We start from the raw sequence: 23,926 nt of genomic DNA on the forward strand, positions 1-23,926 counted from the left end.
CAAACGTGCTGCCAGGAAAAAGGCTGTACTCTCACTCTTGATAGTATCGTTGGAAGTAGGACTGCATGAGGATGAATTTCATCATTCTATGGGAATTTTATTACCCAATCTAGTAATTCTAATATACTTACTTAAGAATAGATTGCATGCTCTTAAAAGCAATGTTTTCATGTCATTTGAACAGTGTAACAGTTCATCGTTTGGCTTGCAGCCCCTAGTGCTACTAAAAATCAAATACGTTTAGCAAGATGAAAGGGCAGAAAGGACCAAAGTCATCAACCCCCTATATCCAATGAAAGAATATCCTGGGTCAGATCTCCACACATACACATCGAAGTGCTTCAGTTGGTTACCCCAAAACAAGCGTCTCAACCAATGACCATGCAAGCCAGATCAGGCAGAATGCCTAGTAGAAATCTTATCTGAACCTAACCCAGCCACACCTAGAATATTCGCACGTGTAAGGAAAGGAAATAATTTGCTTCCTTTAACACATCTTTGCTCAATATGTTATTTAATGCTTACATCTGTGGAAGTTATAAACAGGATTTTGATTGATGATAATTTATGTAATACACTCCTACTAACTTTTGTCAGCATCCAAGTCCACTGAATACTGCATTGGAAATTAAGGACACTTTTTGTTACAATGTGCTCCTCCTCCAAATGATTCTTTTTCTTAAACATTTCACCTCATCAGATATCTCAGAGTGACTGTAAGAAGTCAGTTAAATCAGAAAAGGGAGCAAATGCAAAGCTACTTTCAAGCCTGCTGTCTAAGTAGTTTTGGAAGGCTGGATCAACTAAACTTATTGACTACTAACACATTTGCCTTAAATGGCAGTCTAGTTTTGCTATCCTGCATAAAGAAGGGAAAGAAAAAGCTCTCTCTCAAGTGACAACTTTTTTTTTTTTTTTTTTTTTTGAGATGTTTCTGCATCCTGTCAAGCAGAGGCTCTCAAAAGACAACATAGGAAATCCAAATCACATCTGATCTACCCGCATAGTCAACTTCAGGGGATTTATATATTTCCTAAAAAAATACTATGGATATATGCAGCCCCTGCAATAAAGGACATGTACAAAACAGAAAGGTTTTTACAATTTTCTTCAAAATAATTTCTTCTTTCAGGCAGATGATAGAATGCTGCACAAACTCTAGTTAGTCACCTGTTTTACAGGTAGAGAAGTCTGTTTTCTGAGATAAAAGGGCATCTTGGGGGCGAGGGAGTGACAACATGACTACAAACAAAAACAACATATAAAATTTTTAAAAAGGGCCATCTACCTCCACTATATTCTTAATGTTCTATTTTCCCTAGGGCTTGTGAATTCCCTAGTCTACAATAATACCTAAACCACCAACTGGACTAATGACCTATGGAGCAAAGCCTACCTTTAAGCAGGAGATGGGATGATTTAGTATATGGAACAAAGACCATACATTAGTACTGTCCTCTGCTACAAGATGATCCACAGCCAAGGAACTTGTAGCCCTTTTTCTCTAGTGGTTTTGTCTATGTATTCACATTTATGCAGAGATTAAAAAAAAGGGCCAGAAAGCACATATTAACCAAAGGTATGACACAACTGAGTCATGTCAGCATCCAATCTACTTAGATTCACTATTTTTTGACTTAAAACAAATACTTGGCACACCCCTTTATCAAAAAGCATGCTGTCTCAAGAACTTTTAGGATTTAAACTTTTTTATATTACATTGCAAGTGCTTTTTTAATACACCAAAATTTTTTTTTTGTCTTCTCTTCTACTGTTTTGGATCTTTCTTTTCCTTTCCATTTTTATTTCATAGAGCATAATGGCTCTTGTAACTGCAATTCCTTAATGAATGATTCCACAAAACACAGCAAGCTGACTGCTGCTGAAAGTCTGTGCAGGCCCACTGCCTACTTCATGCCAGCTCCACTGCTTGCCAGACCTCTCTGTGAGCCACTTCAATGCAACAGAAAACCACCCAAAAATAGCAAAAAAGCAGAGATCAGCAGCTTACGGAACATCTGATGAACTTCAAGGCCAGCACAACCTGCAGTTGGGAACACTGCAGAAAACAAGACCTTCCCCTCCCATGCTCCATTTTAGCAGCAGTGAAACACTAGATTAGCTCAGATGCTCATGAAAGCACAGCCTATGCTTCTAAAAAGTGAGGCCCCAGATTCTTCTGCATCACATTTCCCAAATTAAATATCAAAGTCAGAGCCTCCTTGCATTCTGTAAGGATAACAGTTGTATCACTTCTCAGTCTCAGCTCTTAAACTTGAGATGATCCTCAACTTTTTCCAATCTTTTTTCACACCTCGCAGAAAACCCTTTCATTTCTCCTCACATAACTACAAACCCCACTAATATCCTCTCCATATCCTAAAGCAAAACACATTGGCCTATGTCCTCATCTTTCCCATGTAGTAACTGAATTCTCCTGTTCCATTTTTCTAATCTGTACATGGCATGATGCTAAAATCATCCTCTTTACAATTACTCTTACAGTTTTTTGCTTGCTTAAATAATCAGCTTATTCTGGTTCAAATTTAAACTTATCCCCACACAGAATTTTGCACAAGTACATTCACCCTTCTCTTGTCTAAGCCTTACTCTTTTTAATTGTATTTAGGTCTCTGTCTCCCCTCATTGCTACACAGGCCTTCTTCACCTATCTAGAAAGGCCAGAATATAACAGTATCACCTAAGGAGGGAAATTCTTTTTATTTAAGAGTCCGCTTCCATCATTTATACTTTCCAATTACATTCCTCATGTGTTTACTGCACTGATATTGTAACCAACAAGCCTGCCTACTACTGAAATAAATAAACTCCACATATATGCCTTGTCTGCTTAAATTATATTCTGCCTAGAACACCCCAAGTATGTCCACAGGACAATACAAAGTGATAAATCAAATTTTTCACTTATTCCAGTCTTAAAAAAAAAAAAAAAAAAAATCAAAGCAAACAAAAAAACCCAGAAAATTGTGTTCATATCTTCATAAATAAATCAGACTTTTACCTTACATGTAGTAAAACAATGTAACGTATGCTGTGCTAAGGACACTAACATTTCAGGTATACTCTTTCGAGGAAATTGATGCTTCAATGGAAGTTAAAACTATTTTTTTTCCCAGCTGTGACAGAAAAAAAGGAAGAGAAAAGGAAAAAAAGAAGGAAAAGGGTAAATTATCTGCTCCCATACTACAACATGTCAGTGAAAATCAGAATTTAAAAGCAACTTCGATCAACACATTAGTTCATCCATATAATCTCTGAACCAAAACTACACATTCATCTTCATTTCTTTAAGTGATTTAGACCTGAATAATTTCAGTATGAGGTGTAAACGCTTTTTCTATTACATGCTAACCTGACTTTTTATCAACACAAGAACTAAGAGGCTTATACCTCATGAGCTATATATAAGATTTATTTGAAGAACAAGAATTTTTGAAGAATCACTGTATATTATACAAAAACTATCTTTGAAACTTTATGGCGTGCTCCAGTACGAAGACTAAGATGATAATGAACAACAGCATCAAAATCATTTGCATGCAAGAACACTGCTGGCAAATGTAAATAAATAAATGCCCAACTAGAAGTTTGATGCTTTAGAAGCAATTTTAATTATAAACCAAGCCAAGTACCAACTCCTCCTTAAAACACATAATGAAAAAGTCTCTTGCTACAACCCAATGGGAGATTATTAAAAAAGGACTTCCAGAAGAAGTAAGGGCTGAACAGCTAAGAAGCTTCACCTACTTGTACCTCTTCTAGCCCCAAGCCATGAAATTTCATTCAGCTATACCTATACTGCACCTAATCACCAGGTCTCACTACAGCAAGGCTTATTTTTTTTGTTTAAAGCACCTTTTCCAAGAAGGTATCTATTTTTGATCAGTAGAAAATGGTGAAATAGATACCACCATTCTTCTTTGTAAGCTGTTCCAACACTGCTAAAAATATGCGCTTACTTCAAATCTTGAGAGTTCAGTTTACAGCCTCTGGGTTTTTATACCTGTGCGTGATCCATTAGCAAGCCTTTCAGTACCCTAATTCATCCCCATAAAAGTGTATATACACCAACCCAGCCATCTTGCACTCCTTTTTGATAAGCCAAACATACTGAACTCCTTAAGTCCCTCGCTATTCGGGATTTCCTCCAGCCTTCAATTCCTTTTAGCCATCATCCCCTTAAATCCTTGCAGTTTTGCAAGATTCTTTAACACAAAGTTTGATTCCAGAACCACATGAAGTTCCAGCACCACTCAGTACTCCCTGATACAGCTCCCCTATTTCCACACAATCATCATATCACTCTGCTTTGACACATCATCTCAGGACAGGCATCTAACGATTTCTCTACAGTCATGACTTTCAAACGCACTACGACTCAAAAATACGACTATTTTTCAGAACAGTTTCCTACCCTGTAGATCTGGCCTGCATACCTTTTGAGATGCCTTTTTTTTTTTTTTTTTTTTTTAAGATCAATTGACCAAGTCAATTTTTTGTCCTCATTATTTGCAAGGACAATATTTACCAACTTTGATATCATCTGTAAATATTTATCAGCAATTGCATTTACTTCAGGTCACCAACAACAGTATCAAGTAATGATTGAGTATTTTTTTCATGATTAGCGCCAAGCTGCACATTATGCTAACCAGCCTGTGTATTCCCAAAATTCTGCTATTGAAAATACAGATTTTTTTTTTCAGTTTGGGGTTCTAGTTACATGAAGCGTTTTATAGTTATCTCCACTCCTGGAGATACTCAGAATTCAAATGGACAAGGTACTCAGCAGCCCAATCTAATGTTGAAGTCATTTCTGCTTTCAGCAAGGGTTTGGCTGGAGGTCCCTTCCATAATTCTTAATGTAAAACCTTAAATTAACACAAAATTAAAATTAATTCCAATCAACTTTCTACTAATTTTGTTACGCTTCATAAAGCTATGATAATGACATGTCTCTGGCTTTTTTGCTTTACAGCTCTGATTCTACAAATGCTCAATTCCATATGTATCTTTATCCACTTGTCTTGCTGAAGTCAACAGCAATGTTTAGTATAGCACGGACATAACTGTTTGTCAATCTGCTCATGTTTTTCATTTTATTCAGTGCACATGGACAAACAAAAAGGTGATGTGTTCATATAAACACTCATTAAGCCAGTCTGAAATTCTGAATATTGAAAATTTTACTCCCACAAATACTCAACTTCACAGCATACATGAAGATGATGCTTTGTAAAAGTTTATGATTAGCAGTACTAATGAGAGGGACAGAACAGCACAGAAGCACAGGCAGTAGCTGCAGCAGAATCATGCAAACAAATACAAAGAAACAAAGACTCCAACCATGTATAGACCTTCTTTAGTCCTATAAAAAATGATGTATTACAAAATGACAAAGATTTGCACTAGCTCTTCAAGTAACTTGCTAAAGCCTCAGCACCCTTCAGTAACAAAACAGTACTGATAAAATCAGTGAAGAATGTAATGTTTATTTTCTATGCCATCCAATGTGGAATAGCTGCAGAATAAATATGGTTCCTCCCCTATGACTGCTTTATCTAGGTCACAAAACTCCTTAAAGGCAGGAAGTCGCAGGAAACAAATGTCACTACACATCAACTTTTTATCATGAAAACAAGCAAGACAGTAGATAAAACCACCACCTTCCTAATATTTCAGTATGATGTTCCATGAAAGACATCAGCTTTTTAGTAAACACAAGACTGTTGTGGAAACTCCCTATAGGCTGCAAAAGAGATGGCTTCACACTACCACGTGACAAATTTGTAATTTTCTTTGAAACTGCATTTTTTCCCAGTGTTTTACATAATTTTATGTAAGTTAATAGGACTTGAGGGGTCTTGAAGGCACTGCTGTATTTACTGAAAAACACAGTAAATAAGATGCACAATCATCTTATTTTTAATAGCTTAGGCATGACAGTGAGAAAATCTTTTGCTTTGTGCATGAGAATTACACATGCTCCAAAAAAAAAAAAAAAACAAACACCCCCCCCCCCCCCCCAACAAACCCAAACACACACAAAACAACTGAAAAACAGACCAAACCCAACAGCAGCAGAATTATTCTCTAAAACACATCTACCTTCATGAAGGACTAATATTTACAAGACAATGTCATTTCCTAATTACAAACAAATTAATCCTACACATTTATTTTTAAAAGCAAGGGTGAGAGATTAACTTATTTTCTTTATTATTTTATTTAACTTACACTTATCTGATAAAAGTTGTCTCTTTCTCCTCAAACATAATGCATTTCAAAACCAAAGATCAGTATTGTATTTTGATTTAATCAATGCAAAGCAAAGAATGATTTAATTTACCTATCTCTTACCTTATTATTATAGCTGAAGGTAAGAATCTCAAAACTTTCTTTCAACTACAGATTCTTGAAAGAGACAGTTTTAATACTGACTTTACACCTTTAAACCAAACCAACGCTAATCTTGCTTCTGTCATAGAATGGGAACTTAAGAAGATAATAAAGAAACCATCAGTTTTTAAGATGAATTCCCAGTTTATATTATTTCATATAACTATACAAAGAATGTGCTTACTTCTATAGCTAACTACAGATGTAAAAACATTTGTAAGATCAGTAAAATTGTAGAATTGGGTAAGGAAGTTTCATACAAATATCAATCATACCAACAGAAAAAGCAAGGCAAGTGTAAATCAATCCAAATATAAAACTGTTCAAGCTTTACCTCAATTACCTGATTGGTGTATGACAATTTGCAACGCTGTTTCAGTAACAAAAAACAATTCACTCATAAGGTGTGTGCCACTGAGAAGGAAATATGAAAAAAATGAGATGACAGAAACAACTGCAACACAAATTATGACTACAGAAACTTCATGCTCATCTATTTTCATTTCAAATACTATGCGCTCTACCTTCTTCCTCCCACGTTCCTTTTCAATCAGATCTGCTTATGTGAGAACACTACTGCTATTGAGCTTGACATTCGCAAATTCTACTTTAAAGTAGCCAAAAAACCACCTATAAACATATCCCAGTTAACCTTATTAGTCATCATGGCATGGGACACAGCATCTGCTAAATAAAGTAAATAAAAGTTTCTGGAGTCTGATTCATAAGTCACGGCCAAGTCCAACATTTCTTCGTTTTATGTTTAGAGATAATTTGTAAGTAATTCACAGTTTTAACAGAACTAGTATGGAACTCCAAAATACTCCTCTGAACACAAATCAATCACAAGGTCTCAAAAACATTTCAGCCAGCTGTCTTCCTTATGAGCAACTGTATCTATCAAAAGTGTTGTGAAGAAAGGGAAAAAGCTGGTGCCAATCTGGACCAAGGTATTAATCTGTACTTACAAATATATTCCTTGAAAAAAGTGTTTTGTTTGATTTCTTAAAAGTATCTAGCACTTATGTTCATAAATAAAATCTTTAAAACATAAGCCATAAGCCAAAACCAAGCAAAGAACATTCTTCCTAAGCTAGCAAGTAACGCTACCAAAGGAGATCTTATGATCCATTCACCCCAACTGCTAAGACAAACCTCAGTTCTTTCCAGTGAGAAATTTTCACTGAGCATGCGTGCAGCCACAGCTGTAAATCACAGCAATCACAACTTTGCATGTCATTTAAGTAACTGCAATGATAGGAAAAAAGTGCACCGATAGATTAGAGGTTCTCCACAATCTGTTGTGCCATTTCCTTCTCAGGTTAACATTGAACACAATAAACTTTTCCAAAGAATTTACTTAGCAAATAGACATACTTGATCCTTGTTCAGGATCTACTGGCTTTGACTAGCAGAAAAGCTTCTACTACTTAAAATGTAGCAATAACCCCACTTTGTAGAGCCAAACCACAAGACCAAACTAAAAACATTGATTCAGCCCTCTGTATACTAGGAGGAAAAGCACAAGAACACAAACAAATAAATTCTTAGTTTGCAGCCATATAGGCTTGACTTGGGATTAGTTAGTAGATGTTAAACTAAAAACATACTCGACGTGGTTTACTGTAAAAGCTCCCGTACTTAGTAAAGAAGTCTACAAAATGAATGACACAACGGGAGAATTATTTACTGTCTCTTATTATAGAAGAGCTAACTTAAGTTGACACCTAGTAATTTTGTTTGATGCAAGTTCAAAAAACTCAGCAAAAAGAGGTATTTTTCCCAACATGGGCTCCAATTACATTGCGGAACTCACTGCCCAAGGATGTTCTGGATACAAGAGGTTTACAAGGATTCAAAAGAAAAAAAGAAAAAAAAAACCACACTATTTTTTAAATGAGAGAAAAAAATGCAAACAGTAAATATTTTTAACTCAAAAAGAAATCAACTCTTATTTTGGGATCCAAAAGAAAAAACAAGGGAAACGCAACCATTTGCCTTTATGCATTTTTATGCTCCTCCCTCGGCATCTGCTACTGACTACTCCTGGAGGCAGGTAATGGACTAGATAGATACATCTTTGCTCTGACTTAGAAATGCTGCTCTTATGTTAATGGTATCTTGTTTCTGATTCACAAATCTACTTCTACAAAACCAAAACTAATTACTAAAATACAAAATATATGGTTCTATCAAAATGAACAAGACATTGTCTCAGAATAGTCAAGCTCAAGATGTCAGGATCTTCGTGAATGCAAATGCTAATACACAAAGCACATCCAAGAAAGCCCAAAATAAAAAACGAAACAAAAAAACTTCTTCAGAGCTAAGCTGTAGTGAGAATTCAGTCTGCTTTTTCCAGCTGTATCTGTTACATCTGTCTGGAATCCTGCCTCTCCAAAAGCTGTATACAAAGAGCTCTGTCAACAACTGCTGCTGTGTGCAGCACAAAAGGTATTTTTCCAGCCAAGTACCTCAAAAGTCAAATATTAATTTTATTATTTACCTAGCAATATAGCCTAACAATGCTTTCACTTAAGTCTGGGGAAATTTGACAAGCATCAAATGAAACCAATTTAAAAACCATGAACTTTATGAATGGGAGAGTGATAGTCCAAGCATCTTAAAGGTAGTTGTAAAAGACTAACTAAACTGCTTTGATTTGCATGTATTTACCAGGAGACTCTCAAACCTCTTTCATCCCATACCTCTCTGTTTTATGACATTGACAGGAGAGCTACTTGCTGGACATGAACAAAAAAGATTGCTATTCCCCCCCCAGTCCCCATTTTATTCATCTAACAAGATGACAGCTAGTTTGTATATACACAAGTACGTACATGAGTCTGTCAAGAATCAGAAAACACAAACACACTTCCCACTGCTATTACCTCCTGCTCGATAATTTAAACATTTGAATTGTGAGCAAGACTTCTAGGGAAGCATTAAAAATAGCAACGAGAACACTCATTTTAATGCACAGTAATTCTGTGTTTCATGGCATTTGTAACTGTAAAAAGAAAGATGCCTTTATTACAGGTAAAAGTATACTCTAACATTAATAATTTAATTTCCCCAGATGTTAAAAATGTGTGTTTTGCAGGAGACTACAAAGTCGTATTTCTGTTTTTCCCTTCCCAAAACAGGAAGTTTGATAATATTATTAATGCAATTATATTTAAACACTGTGCTGAAATAAAAATAAAAAAAAAAGCCCAAGGACACTGGAACTACATACAATTACTAGTGACAATTAAATAAGACATTTCAAGTTTGTAGCACATTGTACTTGGGAGTCATGTGTAAGTCACTATTAATCAGACAAAACAGAGGTGGGCCTTCCATTCTTGGTTTCCAAGATCACTTAAAAACAAACAGAAAGAACAGGCCACCCTGATTTTGTTAAATTTCACCTGCCATTAAAATTTGAAATGATTGTGTAGTCATAGGCAAAGCATATTACTGGCAACACAGTAGTATTAAACAATAACAAAAACAGATCTGGTGATTACTTGAGCTGGAGGTTAACAATCATCAATCTTGAACTTGCACCAAAACTACTTTCCTTCCAGTCATGTTTCAACTGTTAATGTTTACATTATACTGAACTAAGTTTGATTCTTAAAATCCAGGAGATCATCTTCAGCGTGACCAGTTAAATCTACAATGAAACTCAAGAACATGGCTACAAACAATATTAGTCATCAGTAATCAACAGCAATGACTTGCTATAAGGAGATAACGTCTGCTTTGAATTTGCCTGAAGACTCCTATGTTTAAAGAAAAATTAAAAAAAAAAAAAACAAACTTTGCAAATAATGAGACTATTTCCCTACACAACTCCAGTAAGACTTTTCCTTTTATAAACATTTTTTTAAAAAAGCAATAAAGCAGCATTTGATCTTAATCACCAATCTAACTATGACACTGTAGATTTTGCCTGCCCTTCGAGATAAAACTCACCCCTATGCCTGTTGACTGAAGAAATCTTAGTTCACCCCATGTCCACAACCGCTCCATTGTTTCGAGCCAGGACTGAAGGTACACCACCTTTTATTTATAAGACTTGATGGAAGATCACACCTACATTTTGTAACCAGGAGATAACTACTTCAACCAGCTTACAGATCCTGCAACTGAAGGCTACTAGTGTGCAGTCTAAGAAACGATGTAATCACTGAACACAGTCAGTTTCAAGCAAATGCTAGTTTCTGTAACACCACCCACATACACTCGTGAAGAAATTTTAACTGCACAGAAGTTTTCATCATTGTTCAATAAAAAAAGCGACACACAAAAAATCCTTCACAATTTTCTTTCCACTTAAAAAGTGACGCTGATAGGAAGAACTAAAATAGATTACAAGTCAATAATTACATGGACAACACGAAGAAACAGTACTTTTTTTTTCCCCTTCCTGATGTCTTAAGCGTTTAACAGAATGCTACTGACTAAATTACTCGAACTAATTCTAGACTGTTTGCAATCAACATATGTAACACACAATGACTTGCTTGCAATTAGTGTATTATACTAAACTCTGTTTACAAAGAAAAAAATTACTTTATATATATTTCATAAATGCACTAGATTAAAATACAGATTAGCCACATGCCAAATTATTGTTAATATTAAAAAGGAGAAAGCAAATATAGAAGTTACAGTTAAAGGTCAAACAAGTCCTCCAACTGTATTCATGATTATACAACTCTACGCATACTGGCACTGTTAAACCCTTTCAGAATGAGCACTTCCTAGAAAGCAGAAAGGTAAGACAATTTTGATTTTCACAGAGGAACCAGGTCGGGAAACTAAGATGTCAAAGCTGAAAATATACACCATCAGTGCCCTAAGCATATTTTAAAAACTTGTACGGCATTAAGACTGTGTCGCTATTGGCATGTGTTTTTTAAAGGTGAAACACTCGTACCCTTTTAAATATTTCTTAGTCAAGACAGCTAAAATACACTAAACCAAAACACTTTCACTTTTCCCACATGCAACTCTTCAAAACACAGGTTACTTATTTACAGTTCAAGGTATCCTTAAGCATAGTAGGTAGGCCTCACATACTCCCCTAGAAAATTATTTTGCAGACAGTTAATGTTTGGTAATGGTAAAGGAATGTGTTACCATTTAAAAACTCTTAATACGTTTGTTGTCATGTAAGGAAACTCATTTTAAAACACTAAGACTAGCAGAGCTATTTCACGTGGACCATTCAGTTTACCCATAAAAATAAACGTTACAATTAGGCAAAGAGGCAGAAACTACCACAAAATCACACGCGGAAAACAATCCCCCTACACTCTGCAGAAGCACCGAGGGTGTTACAAGATTTACTCAGCACTGATCTGAAATTCAGAAATCCCAGATATGTGGATAACCACTTGACCGGTTTCCTTTGAAGCACGTAAACAATACTCAAGGATGTATCCAATTCTATTTGTTAATTACAATACCTCCAAGCACTGCTGCAGACGGATTTGTTCCCAAACTCACAACAGATACTGCTACGTGCAAGACACAGCACAGGAGAAGGGTGACCATTTGTCAACCGCCGGCCTCGGCGTTGCCGGGGTCTCACGCTTCCCACCTGTACCACCGGCTGCCGGAGGGACCGGAGTGGGAGGCGGACGTGCCGGCGGGACAACATCCGAGGGCAGCAGGCGGAGGGCGCCGGTGCCCGGGTGGTGCCGGGCGGCGGGCACAAGGGCTGCCGGGGAAGCAGGCCTAGGGCACCGCTGCCGTGTGTCGCCAGGACGGGGTCGGCTCCCCGCCTGTCACGCACCATGTGCCAGCCAAACGGCGACGGGGACGACCGGCGCGGACGAGCAGCGGCACCACCCCCGCCGCGGCAGCCAGTCCTCCCGCGGAGCACGGGGCAGCCCGGCGCGGCGAGGCGCCGGCGGGTGGGCCCGGGCCCGAGCCCGGGGCCGGGCCCGAGCCCGGGGCCGGCCCGGCGGGCCCCGGTGTGACGGGGGAGGACGGCAGGCCCGGCCGCCCGCTGTACTCACACTCGGGGCAGCTGCAGCGGCGGTGCCCCCCGCCTCTGGAACACGCCGTCCACGAAGACGCCGTTCTTGCCGAGGCAGCGCAGGTAGAAGTCCCCTCCGCCGCCGCCGGTGGCAGCTGCCGGGTCCCCCTGAGGCGGAGGCGGCGGCCCGTCCGCGCCGGCCGGTGGCGGCGGCGGGGGAGCAGCGGTGAAAATCTCCAGGTGGCGCCGGGAGATGAAGCTGGAGTGGCCCATGCTCACGTCCACCGAGCCCTGCGACGAGTTGCGGCCGATGGTCACCGAGCGCTTCTTCATGAGGTACTCGAACTCCCGGCCCTCCAGCCGCGCCACGGCCGCCGCCGCCGCCGCCGCCATCTTAGCGAGCGAGGGAGCGGGCCGCCCTCCGCTGCGCCCCTCCGCCCGCACCGGCCCCGCAGCCGCAGCCGCCGCCAGACACAGGCAGGGAAGGGGACGTCGCTCAACCGAACCTGACGCAGTCCGCCGCTGCCTGATGGACGGCGGCGCCGGGCCAATGCGCGGCCCGCACGCCCATGGGGCTATGGCGGCGCGGCCAATGGCGAGCGGCGCCGAGGCCAGCGCCGCGCAGCACGTTCGAACGAGTGTCGGGGCCCGAGAACACGGGGAAGGCCCGGAAAACACGGAGCAGACCCGCGCCGGGGAGCGGAGCGGCCGGCCGTTCTCCCCCGAGGCGGAGGCAGCGGCGCCGGCAGAGGGGCTGCGCCGAGCCCCGGCCCTCTGCCGCGGCGCTGGCGGCCCGAGGGAGCGGCGGGGCAGCCCCTCCCCGGCCGGCCGGGAGGGGAGGCAAGGCAAGGCAAGGCAAGGCAGGGTAGGGCAGGGCGGCGCAGAGCGTGCTCGCTCAGGCCGGCGGGGCTGGCCTGCCTGCCATCTTCCTGCCTGTCGACCCTTCCCTCGCCGGGGCTGGGGCGGCGGCGGGGCCCCGGGGCTCTAGCACCTGCAAGAGGCCGGGCCGCCCTCGCCCGCTCCTCGCGGCCCCGCCGGGCCGGGGGGCAGCCCCCGCGCTGGGCCCCTGAGCGAGGCCGCCGGCACCGCCCGCAGCCCACCTACGTGTTTTTCACCCGGCAGATAGCGCACCACGCGTGCCCTCATCTAGCAATGCTTTCGGAAACAGCACTAATGGGGGGGGGGGGGGGGATAGTCAGGAATAAAATAAGTACCCAAACATTGCCAGAGGGGCGGGCTGCCAGCTCGAGAGTAGTTTGTAACTCCTCAAGTTTAGCCCCAAAAGAGCCCGGGGGAGGAAGGGGGAAGGTTTGATACACGCATCGTACACATCTGATGGCCTTTAAAGGGGTAGGTTAAAACTACAGGCAGCGCCCAGTCTTGGAGTTTTGTAACATCCATGTAAAACGAGTGCAGTGCTTTAAATTTAAAAGTTTCGGGTAAGTCAGTCCGTGTATTTGTGCTCACACCTCCCTCGGCTTAGTCCTAGTTTTCTCATAGGAACTAGGGCACAAAAATGTAAGCGAGCAATCTGACCAGACAAAACAGAGCTGGAGAGCCCACTGCTGTAGCTGCCTGTCGCTCCTCCCCGAGGGTGACACTACACGGGAGAGAAAATGTCACAGGTAATAGCATGGGAAAAACGGATCAAGCGCCCACATCCGTGGTTTTGACTTTAAAATATTATAGGCTACCACAAAGATGACATTAATTGTACTTGCATTGTCAAAGGTAGCATCTGCAATGGGAATGTTTTACCAGACCAAAATCTAGAAATATTTACGTGCTCATCTCTTAACAGTTACAAGGACCAGGCAATCTGTCAGAATTGAGAAGTAAACAATTAAGAAACACTTTTGTCTATAAACCGTGAAAAGAACGCTAAAACATATTTATGTCTATACACAAATATAAACACTGCAAACACTTCATTGCAGCAGCCCAGCTAGCCTTACTGTATTTTCAAGCACTTTTTGCCTAGAAGGGGGTTTTTGTTGTTTATTTGGGCTTTTTTACAGTACTGAAGTTCACTGTTATTAATTCAGAAGACATTTAAATACTTTCTTCAGTGGTACACACATGTTCTGCAGGAATTGAAAATAATCTTTAAAGACATTTTTATGCTCCGGACAAAATAAATCAACTTGCTAACAAACATCTAGTAGTTAATTCTGGTTTTGCATATTTGAGTCAACAGATCTTTAAGTGTAGAAATATCTTCTGTATGCTTAGGAATAAAACGCAGTGCCTGCTACCTGCAAAGTTACAGCAAACCTTATTTTTACCCTTGGGATTGTATCAGCACTTGTTATAAGCAGCTACAACACAATTCCATACTGGTTAAATCCACTTATATGATCACATATGCACATCTAGATGCAGTAAAATATAGCAACAGTTTAGAGCTTTGGTTTCTTTTACAGAAAACTTCAGTTAAATCTTGCCCACACTTTGGTATTTAGAATCAGACTTTCTTCTATACCAACATATGTTTGGCATAGAAAATGTGGAGCATCAGAGAGCCAGTTATGACTCCCTGATTCTCAGCTTTTTTTTCTCCTTTGGCTCTGCTGCAACTATTGAAATGTTGTGCCTGCTTTGCTAACAATTGGTTAGGGATCCTGAGGGGTATGCCGGCTGAAAATTACCAATGGATTTCCATCTCCTAACACACCCCCACACCCGCAGAGGGAGAGAAAACAGGCTGATTGGGAGAGCAGCCAGGTGAATTCCCATCAGGCCAGCAGCACTTTCCACCACTCTTAGGATTGCTCAGTTTGCAAAAGTTAAAGGCATTATGTGAATCACAACTTTGTTAATTTGTATTCATTTATTAATAACATCCAGTATAAAGTTCACAAAGCTTATATTCCTTCCTGCTCTTTTCATAATGGAACAGCACAGAGAACACAGCTATTGACATAGGATGCTGAACGGAGTTTTGTAATATACACTGACATTACTTTTCAAACGTCCAGTCATCAGTATGCTACTCTATAAAAAGTGACTGAACACCAGCAGAAAGTCTGTTTACTTTTGTATTACCAACAGTGTAGAGCAAACAACAAATTCCATTGTCAGAAACTATATTCATTTTAAGAGGACAGCGGAGATCTTTCTGCCCATGTTTTTCTAAATTGGTGCAGATTTAGTCACTTTCTTTGAGAGCATACAAAATTGCACAGTTACAGGTCACTGCAACCTGCCCACTTGCAGTTCTGTTCTCTGTTCTGTAAAGCAGGAAACGGCAGCTAAGATGTGGTGGAACAATTCATGCTTACACATAATTCTCCAGTGCTGTTCTGGGTGTCTGGGTTCCCCAGAAATCCACTCCTTGAACATAACCTGGTCCTGGTGTTGGAGCTGCACAGCAAATACGTACTATTCCACACATCTTTTTTCCCTGCCAGTTGAGTGGAAGCAAAAGACATTCGTTTTCTCTGCCTGCTTTGCGTCCACCTTAACTCTTCAGGACAGAACTAGGGCTGCAAGTTGCTGACCAAAATTTAATCCGAGGCACTAACTTGCTGCAATTGCCACTGACACTAAACAAGGTCTCAAAGTGCTCATTGCACTGCTCTGCTTCTGGCCCTTCAAGCCAAGTAGCCCCATGTTACCCAGTCCACACTGAATTATGCAACAACACTTGATTGCATCACAGAAATTAAGAATCAGCAGACCTTATCTGCATCACCTAACCTTAAAACAATCTGACCTAAATTTAACAGAAATATATAAATCCTATGTAAGGTCTAATCCATTAATACCATTTTATTTGACCAAACTTCCCTTAAACGACTACATATTTTTAAATGCATTCTTTCTCTTGAAGCTCATGCTATAGCAACACAATGGTGTTCATTAATGGTCTGCTTGTGCTTGGGGCTAATAAACTGTCACATAATTGAGTTTCTTTCCTTTGGTTTTCATATTAGATATATATGCTCTGTACTGAGGGCCATGAAGTGGTGAAGCAGCCTTCTCAGGATGCATATTTTCACACATCCAAAAGCATGGAATACTGCTAGAGGAACGTGATAAATAATCAAGTAGATTCAGTGACCCTAATTGCTTGTTTTGACACAACCAGCATTAAACAGCTTTTAAAAGCCATTAGGAGCTATCCATAATCTTTTTATTATACCAAGCGTCACAAGCTTCCAGCAAGATTTGATTTTTGTTAAACAAAACCCTACAAAGGTAATCTGCAAAACCGCTTCTCAGTAGCATTCATGTGATTTAACAAGATAAGCACTTCAAATACCAAAACCTGCACAACCGAATTAAGATTTCGCATATTGATATTCCTGTACCTGACAAGCACACATTTTTTTGTATTTACTAGGTGAGAAGCGCCTTGTAAGCAGTAACAACTTCCTCTGACACACAGCCTCAAAACCGCTGCCATGTACAATCACATTTTTAAGTAATCCCAATAACCATACGGAAGCTCTTTACATGCTTAAATTTAATGATGTGTGTAGAAGTTAGTAGGACTCGTGCTGCGATTTAGTCATTTTCTCACAAACGCATTTTGGTCAAGGGGAAGGTGTTATAAAAGCATAATGTAATTACTGCAAAATATTAAAAAAAGCGAATGATCGGGATGGTGTGAAGCTCCCTAGCTACATACCCAGCCAGTTCCTGAAGTTACTTTAAAATTAATAGGAGAAAATAAAGAGCTATACCTCAAAAGTCATTTTTACAGGCTTTTTTTTCCTTTACGGATGTCTTTCAGATCTCTTTAAGTAATAAAACACTGGAAAGCGTAATACTCTCTAAAAACGCCCAAGGCATCCAGACGAACACGGTTTTTTTTTTTTTTGGAGCAGGGATGGGGAGGAGGGCGAAAACAGCGCTTTAAACCTCGACCAGTCCCTTGTTAGCCGACTGCTGCCCTCGCGGAGAAGGGACATCACTGCTGTGCATGTCAAAGCCACCCGGCCGCTCGCTGGCTCGGCGAGCTTTACCGGAGGAGCGGGGCGGCTGACGGCCGCCGCGCCTGACAGGAAACCCGCGCTCCCCTCAGCCCGCCGCCGCGCGCTTCCCGCCCTTCTACCCGGCGTGCCCCGCGCCCCCAACGGCTCATGGCGGCAGCGCCCTCCTGGCGGAGGGAGCGCGGCGCGGCCCGGCGCGGAGCTCGGGGAGGGGGGTGTGCGCGCCGCCCGGGGATGCGGGCGGAGCAGAGCTCCGCTTGCCGGTGACGCGTGTTTGTAAACACTGCCAGGCCGTGGGCGGTGCCGGGAGCGCGGCCCCAGCGTCTCCGGTGAGGAAACGCGGATCCGGGCGAAGCTGAGGAAGGCGGTTAGCGGGGTGTTCTCTCAGGATTACTTCACAGCTACTGCAGGCTCCCTGCGTTCCTGTTGACGGCTGAGGTTAAAGCACGTTTTCTTGGGTTGTAAAAGCAGTTTTGTGAGGCGACACCTTCACCCTCAAGCGGTTCTGGGAGGCGAGTATGAGCCGCCCCAAACCAGCAGGGAGTAGCTCGGTTAGTAACCAAGAAGATAAAGCCTACAGCCCTAACGCCTCGGTTCGTGTCAAGCAGCAGCAGACGACAAAAAGCCAAATGCGCGCCTTAAATTGAAAGCATCCCATCCACCCTCAGAGGATAATGAATCATAAAGCAGCTCTAACTCCTGACACCACAGAAGGATTTTTAAAAGCCCCAGCAGCATTACTCCCTGTTAACTGGAAAGGCGAAACCCCCATTAGCTTGCAATCCAGCCTTGCATGATACACGCTCTTCACCAAATAAATAGCTAATTAATCTTCACGTTTCTATCTTACGGTTAAAATTGTAACACCCGAGAGAAAATTGGACCTGATGATTCAAAAACATTTTTAAAGTTTTGTTACCCACTTCTAAACAACAGAGTTCTGCCACTATGAAGTCTTTAAGCATAATCAGAGAAACTGAACCATAGCAGCTGCAACACTAACTGTATTTAATGTTGATCAGTAGTTACTGCTATTAGTTATGACCCATTTAAGCACAATTCTACTGTAAGATTTTTCTTCAAGTTAATTTGCCATTTTTTGCCATTGTATGTTCATCTTAGCTCTTTGCTTGATCAAGATATGTGTAACAACTCTGTTTTAAGTAAACACTTAGAAGTACCTGTTAAAACATACCTGAGACCAAATTGACAGCTTTTGCATTTTTGCTCACAGAATAGGTCAGTCCTGCAGCATCACTGTGGAAAGCATCTTTGGGGCTTTTTAATTCTTTGAGAGCGCAGATTGTACTGAATATTTTCTATGCATACACAGCTGTACATATTTGAATGATGTAACCTTCCACAAAAACTTATCAAAGGCTGGCACTTCTCTTAGACGAACAGCCCCACTAGAACACATCGAGTCTATTCACCATGGTATAAGAATTGTTACTCTTCCTTAATTTTGGGCTGAACTCTTTTTCAGTCTCCTTCTAGCACTCCCATATCACATACCTTTATGATACCGTATCATAAATGAACTAAACCTTGGGGGAAAAAAAGCAGCACATTAAGCTGCCAAGGTCCAGCTTATCTGGAAGAGATGTTTCAGGCATCTAGAGGAGGCAACTGCAGTGGTACCACTATACATGGCAGATTCAAGTTCTACAAAAACAGTATTAGAAGTGGTAGTTTGGTTGGCAGAAAAAAACAAGTGAGTGGGAGCAGAGAGTATAAGATAGGGTAGGCAAATGAGTAAATGACAAATTATTTACATTAATGAAAACCAGACAGGAATTATAGAAATGTGAATAAGCTAAATGAAACAGATAACCAAAGGCAAATTAAAACCAATACCAAGTGTAAACTAATAAGCATCAATAAGAAAAAACTTACTTTAAAATATTCTTTTAATGACAGAGCATTCTAATTTAGATTTGTCATTTCAGGAGGACAGAAATGAAGCTTTTATCAAAATCAGTTTGGTTTGGGGGGCTGTTTGTTTGTTTTTTTAAATCAATGCCACTCTCTCAGCCAACAGAAAGCCAAAAAGAGACACCTATTTTTCTTTGTCTGTCTTCTCTGAAATACTTCTTACTCTGTCCAAAAGGATAACTACAGAACTAAGAGAAGTTCAGAGAAGAGTTACTAAGATAAGGTATGAAAACACTATTATGCAAAGGTCAAGAAACTGCAACTTTTTTTCAGTAGAGACAAATGTTACCAAAATAATGTAACAAGGCAAAAGCACAGTGAGAACAACCTCATGTTCCATAAACAGATATTGTAAGACTCCTATAAGATAGAAAAAAGGCTGAATTCAAAGCACACCAGGAAAGATCCTATCAGGAATAGGATGATAGCAGCAGTATTTTCATATCCATATAAAGTATTTAGCATTATTATTTTTAATTGTGTAGTGAAAGCCTGAACAACTTAAAATAGTAGATTTTCCATCCCTATTAAAAGTCCTACAAAACAAGGACAACCTTTTTTCTCTGTTTATACAAAATCTAGCAAGAACTGGTCTTGCCCGCAATTGCATTTGTAACACTGACCTAAAATGGAGCTGCTTGCAAATCTCTTTTTCCTGAATACAGAAACAAGATACTGAAGTACATAAGCCTTGGGTCTGGCCCAACAGATTTTCCTAATAAATCTCACAATATTCAGAATGGTTGTCATATTTAATTCCTTTTTCTGTGAAACTTACTGAAGTTTACACTTAATCTTCAAACCAGAAATCAAAGCATTTGAAGATTTGATAGAAGGGAGAAAGTCACACTTTTGGAGAGGGGAACACTTGAACAGTTTCTTTTAAACTAATTTCTCTGTGGGCAGCCAGAGAAAGAAGAGAGATCTACAGAAATCTGGATATGGTGGAATTAACTGATTATTTTCTCCCAAACTGGATGATGAGAATAAAAGTAAAAGACTACATAAATGATCTGAACAACAACAAAAAGCACTTTAAAATAATTTAGAAAAAAATGCAAACAAATGCTCTGCTGGACTGATTATGTCTGAATCCTGTGCAAACCATGAGGTGTTCAAGCAGCCTCTAAAATGGGGGGAGACCAACAAACATTTCTGACAGGACAGACAGTCTTTTCAAGATTCAGAGTCATCTTAACATGTGTAGTAATACATAAAGGACAGCACAGACTAGTCTGAGATTACCTTTTTTTTTGTTAAAAAAAAAAAAAAAAAAAAGGTCCGATCCAAATAGCAATACCAAAATCCTTTTGACACTGGGAACAATTAAAAAAAAAAAAAAAAAGTAAACCACATTTACATCTACTACAAATAGAAAATAATGTTGAGGCAGAAAATAATGTTGAGGCAGAAAGATGTCACTTCTAAATTTTCACCTGGGTTATGCATAATAACCATTCTAAAGGTCAGTTCCTCAGGGAGAAACAGAACAACACATGAAGAAAATGGTTCCCTTCTGTGGATATTCAGAATACCAACACACAGTCACTGAAGTATCAAGATTAGGAGCAGAAAAATGAAGAGTCTCAACAGTCAGAAGGACCACTACATGAGGTGTGTTAGAGAACAGCCAACCAACAAGTCCATGATCAGAAAGCCACTGATGCTCAGAGATAGTGATTACTGACAGATGTCAGTCAGAGGAATAAATCTCTCCTCTGAGGACTCAAGTTCTTCAAAACTCATCTCCTGCTCTGCCTCAATTTATTTTGCTAATTGAATTAGTCTGTGGTTACTTTGAGATAATACTCTTCTATTTACATTTCATTCTCAGAAAAGGAATGATGCAACAGACTATATTCAAATCAGCAAATAAACACACCCGCTCGTGACTAGTATTTGAAGTTTCTTACCCATGTTCTTGAATGACATTTATTAGACAGCATTTTGTGAGGCGGCCCCGTTGCCAACAGGAACTGCCTGTTTGGATCATGACAAAACTGAACAAAATAAGAATGTGAAACAATTCACTTATAATTTTTACAGTTGCTTCAGTTAGCAACATACAGTTCTTCATTGCTTGTTATTAAATAACTGAGTAAGATACAAAGATGGGTCAAGGAAAAATGAACCTGTTGCTCAGAAAAAAAAACATTAGAGGAAAAAAAATTTTCAGTGGAAGTCATAGAAGCTAACATGAACAGAAGCATTTATATACATGTAATATATATACATACAATAATAAATAATATTATAAAAATACATTTAAAGATTTTTTGAGGATGGACTATCGCACTAGAGAAAAAAACTAACATGCATCAACTACATAGCACAGCATCAGCTATGGGACCTTTTGGTCTTATCATAAGCTGTTTATGCAACCTGAAACTTGCTGAGTACAAAAGCTTTGTAGTTTACTACTGAAAATACAAAATGCTAGTATAGCAACCATAAAACCTAAATATGGTGAAAAAAAATCTAGGCATCTTCTAACAGGATCCTAAGATATAAACAAAACTACAAACTGCAAGTAGAGTTGAAAGTAGGCTGCAGCTAAAGTATACGTATTTCCCTTTCTCCCAAGGGCACAAACTTAAAATTTAAATCAGTCAACTTTCACATATCACCATTAACTTTTCTAATTCAAAATATTTTTGCAAAACACTGCTCCGCATAAGAATATTAATTTTAGAACATGACTGTAAATAGAACTGCTACACAAATCCAACACTGCAGCCTGCTTTTATTTCCTTGTGGTTGGTCAGTGCTGGTAGATGACTTGAAAAGTTCAACTAATACAAAGCCAGCAGCTCAATGGTTTAATTACTGTGTTGGCAGGCTCCACTGGTTCAACTGAATTTTTAACTTTCTACTGTCAGTTTCAAGTGACTATTTGTGTTTTCCCCCATCACACGCCTAATGGCACTTTTCATTCAAATTGCCTTTATTTTGCTTAAGAACGCTTTTTTTTTTTTTTTTTTTTTTTTTTGCTTTCCAGAAAACACTTAGTAAGAAGCTATTTGCAGGAATCAAACTGCTTACTGATGTAAGCACAGTCATGCAAGACTGACCTGTGACAAGTAACTCAGTGCATTTACTTTGTCATATACTGTTACAGAGCTCTCCAGTGATGATTATATTTGCAAGTTTGGGGTCAGTGATGGTATTCCTGTCTGACTGACTTTTGGGTGCGTTTTTGTGTGTTTTACTTCCTCTAGCTTTAAATAGAAAAGCTGATCAATATAAAAGCATCTTTTTTAATTTCAAAGGGGGGAGCTTTGGCCCACTCTCAGGTTGGACAAGCTCTGAAGGCAGCATTATGAATTTAGTTTGTGTTAATATGATAATATCTGTAAGTATTGTATTTAGTAACATACTACCTCAGAGGCTTTTATTCTAAGTCTCCTATTCTAATAGCTCCTGTGCAACCAAAGCATGTTTCTGTAATGTCACGTGATGTATACATTCTCATTCTTTCATTTCTCCTCTATTTTTATCAAACAAAAAAATAAAACAAATACAGGTAAGAACATGCTTCCTATAATTAACACAAGTAACAGTCTCTAATTACTTCTACAGATACTATTTTCCATTCACAGATTTTCAACTTTTTCTGAAAATCGGACGTCTGTGATTCTGTCCATCTTTACACAAACCTAAAAACGTAAACGCAGCTGAAAATCTCACTCCATTCTTTTTTTTCCTTTCTAAGAAAAGACTGAAAGGCTGTTATTTCCAGTGTAAGAGTTACAGTAATTCCTAAGCCAGGGTCTTAGTACAGAAGAGGTGAAAAAAAGCAAAAAAGCATGTACCACAATACAGATGCAGACAGTGTGCTACTATTCATCAGCCAGAAACTGTAACTGAGTAAAACAAGATTGGAATGGTAGTAAGCAGGAGAGGAGAAAAAAAAAAAAAAAAAAAAAAATCACCAGACATCCAAGACAGGAACACATTTATATCTAATAATTTTTTTTTTTCTCCAATTCCCAATACAGAATTTTAAATACAAAACTTACCCTCTTTGAGAACTGATTTCACTACATCATTAAAGGCATCAACACCGCATTGCATTTTGGAACTCACCTTTGCCATTTTACACAACAGAAAGGATCTGATATAAAAAAGTAATCAGAATTTGAAGTAAGTGAATTTAAAACATCTACTAAGTACCCTCACAAACTCTTTTTTCCCTCCTCTTTCCAGTTTGTTGAGGGTTTTTGTTTTTTTTTTTAGGAAGGGATGAGGCAAAGTGGGCAAATGAAGGAAAAAAAAAAGTCTTAAAAACAGCCTTCTGGAAGCTCATAATTTTAAGTTAAACCCTTAATACCCTATTTCTAATGCTGAATAGGTTTTTAATTTGTCACTGAAAGTAGGTATTATTTGCCTAAAATCCCGGAATAATTTGACATAATAGTGAGAGTAACTTGGCTCAGCTTTTTCCGCAATACTTTTATGAATGACTACGAGGTTAAAAGGTATTTCACGTCACAGATAAATATTTAGCCAACAGTTCAACAGCAAGCTTGCAATGGTCGTGTCATTTCCTGCGCTTGCCACTAGTTCCCATCCGTACGGCACCTCCCGTTGTGCCAGCAGATGTTTGTATGACTAAGTGACAAACCAGATTAAGGAAATGACAGGAATGAAGACAAAT

General features: G+C 39.8%; 1 protein-coding gene across 1 annotated transcript in view; it reads right to left on the bottom strand.

Annotated features, from left to right (window-relative positions):
* Positions 1–23,364, bottom strand: part of FOXK2 (forkhead box K2) — a 58,822-nt gene extending 35,458 nt beyond the window's left edge. The window contains exons 1-2 of the mRNA XM_049812611.1: positions 23,289–23,364; positions 12,438–13,182 (exon numbers count right to left, since the gene is read on the bottom strand). Of these exons, the coding sequence (XP_049668568.1) occupies positions 12,438–13,182; positions 23,289–23,364 (821 nt within the window). The remainder of the gene's footprint in view (positions 1–12,437; positions 13,183–23,288) is intronic.
* Positions 23,365–23,926: the final 562 nt, after the last annotated feature.

The sequence above is a fragment of the Accipiter gentilis genome, chromosome 10, assembly GCF_929443795.1.
Source record: "Accipiter gentilis chromosome 10, bAccGen1.1, whole genome shotgun sequence".
In the NCBI taxonomy this organism is placed as follows: domain Eukaryota; kingdom Metazoa; phylum Chordata; class Aves; order Accipitriformes; family Accipitridae; genus Astur; species Astur gentilis.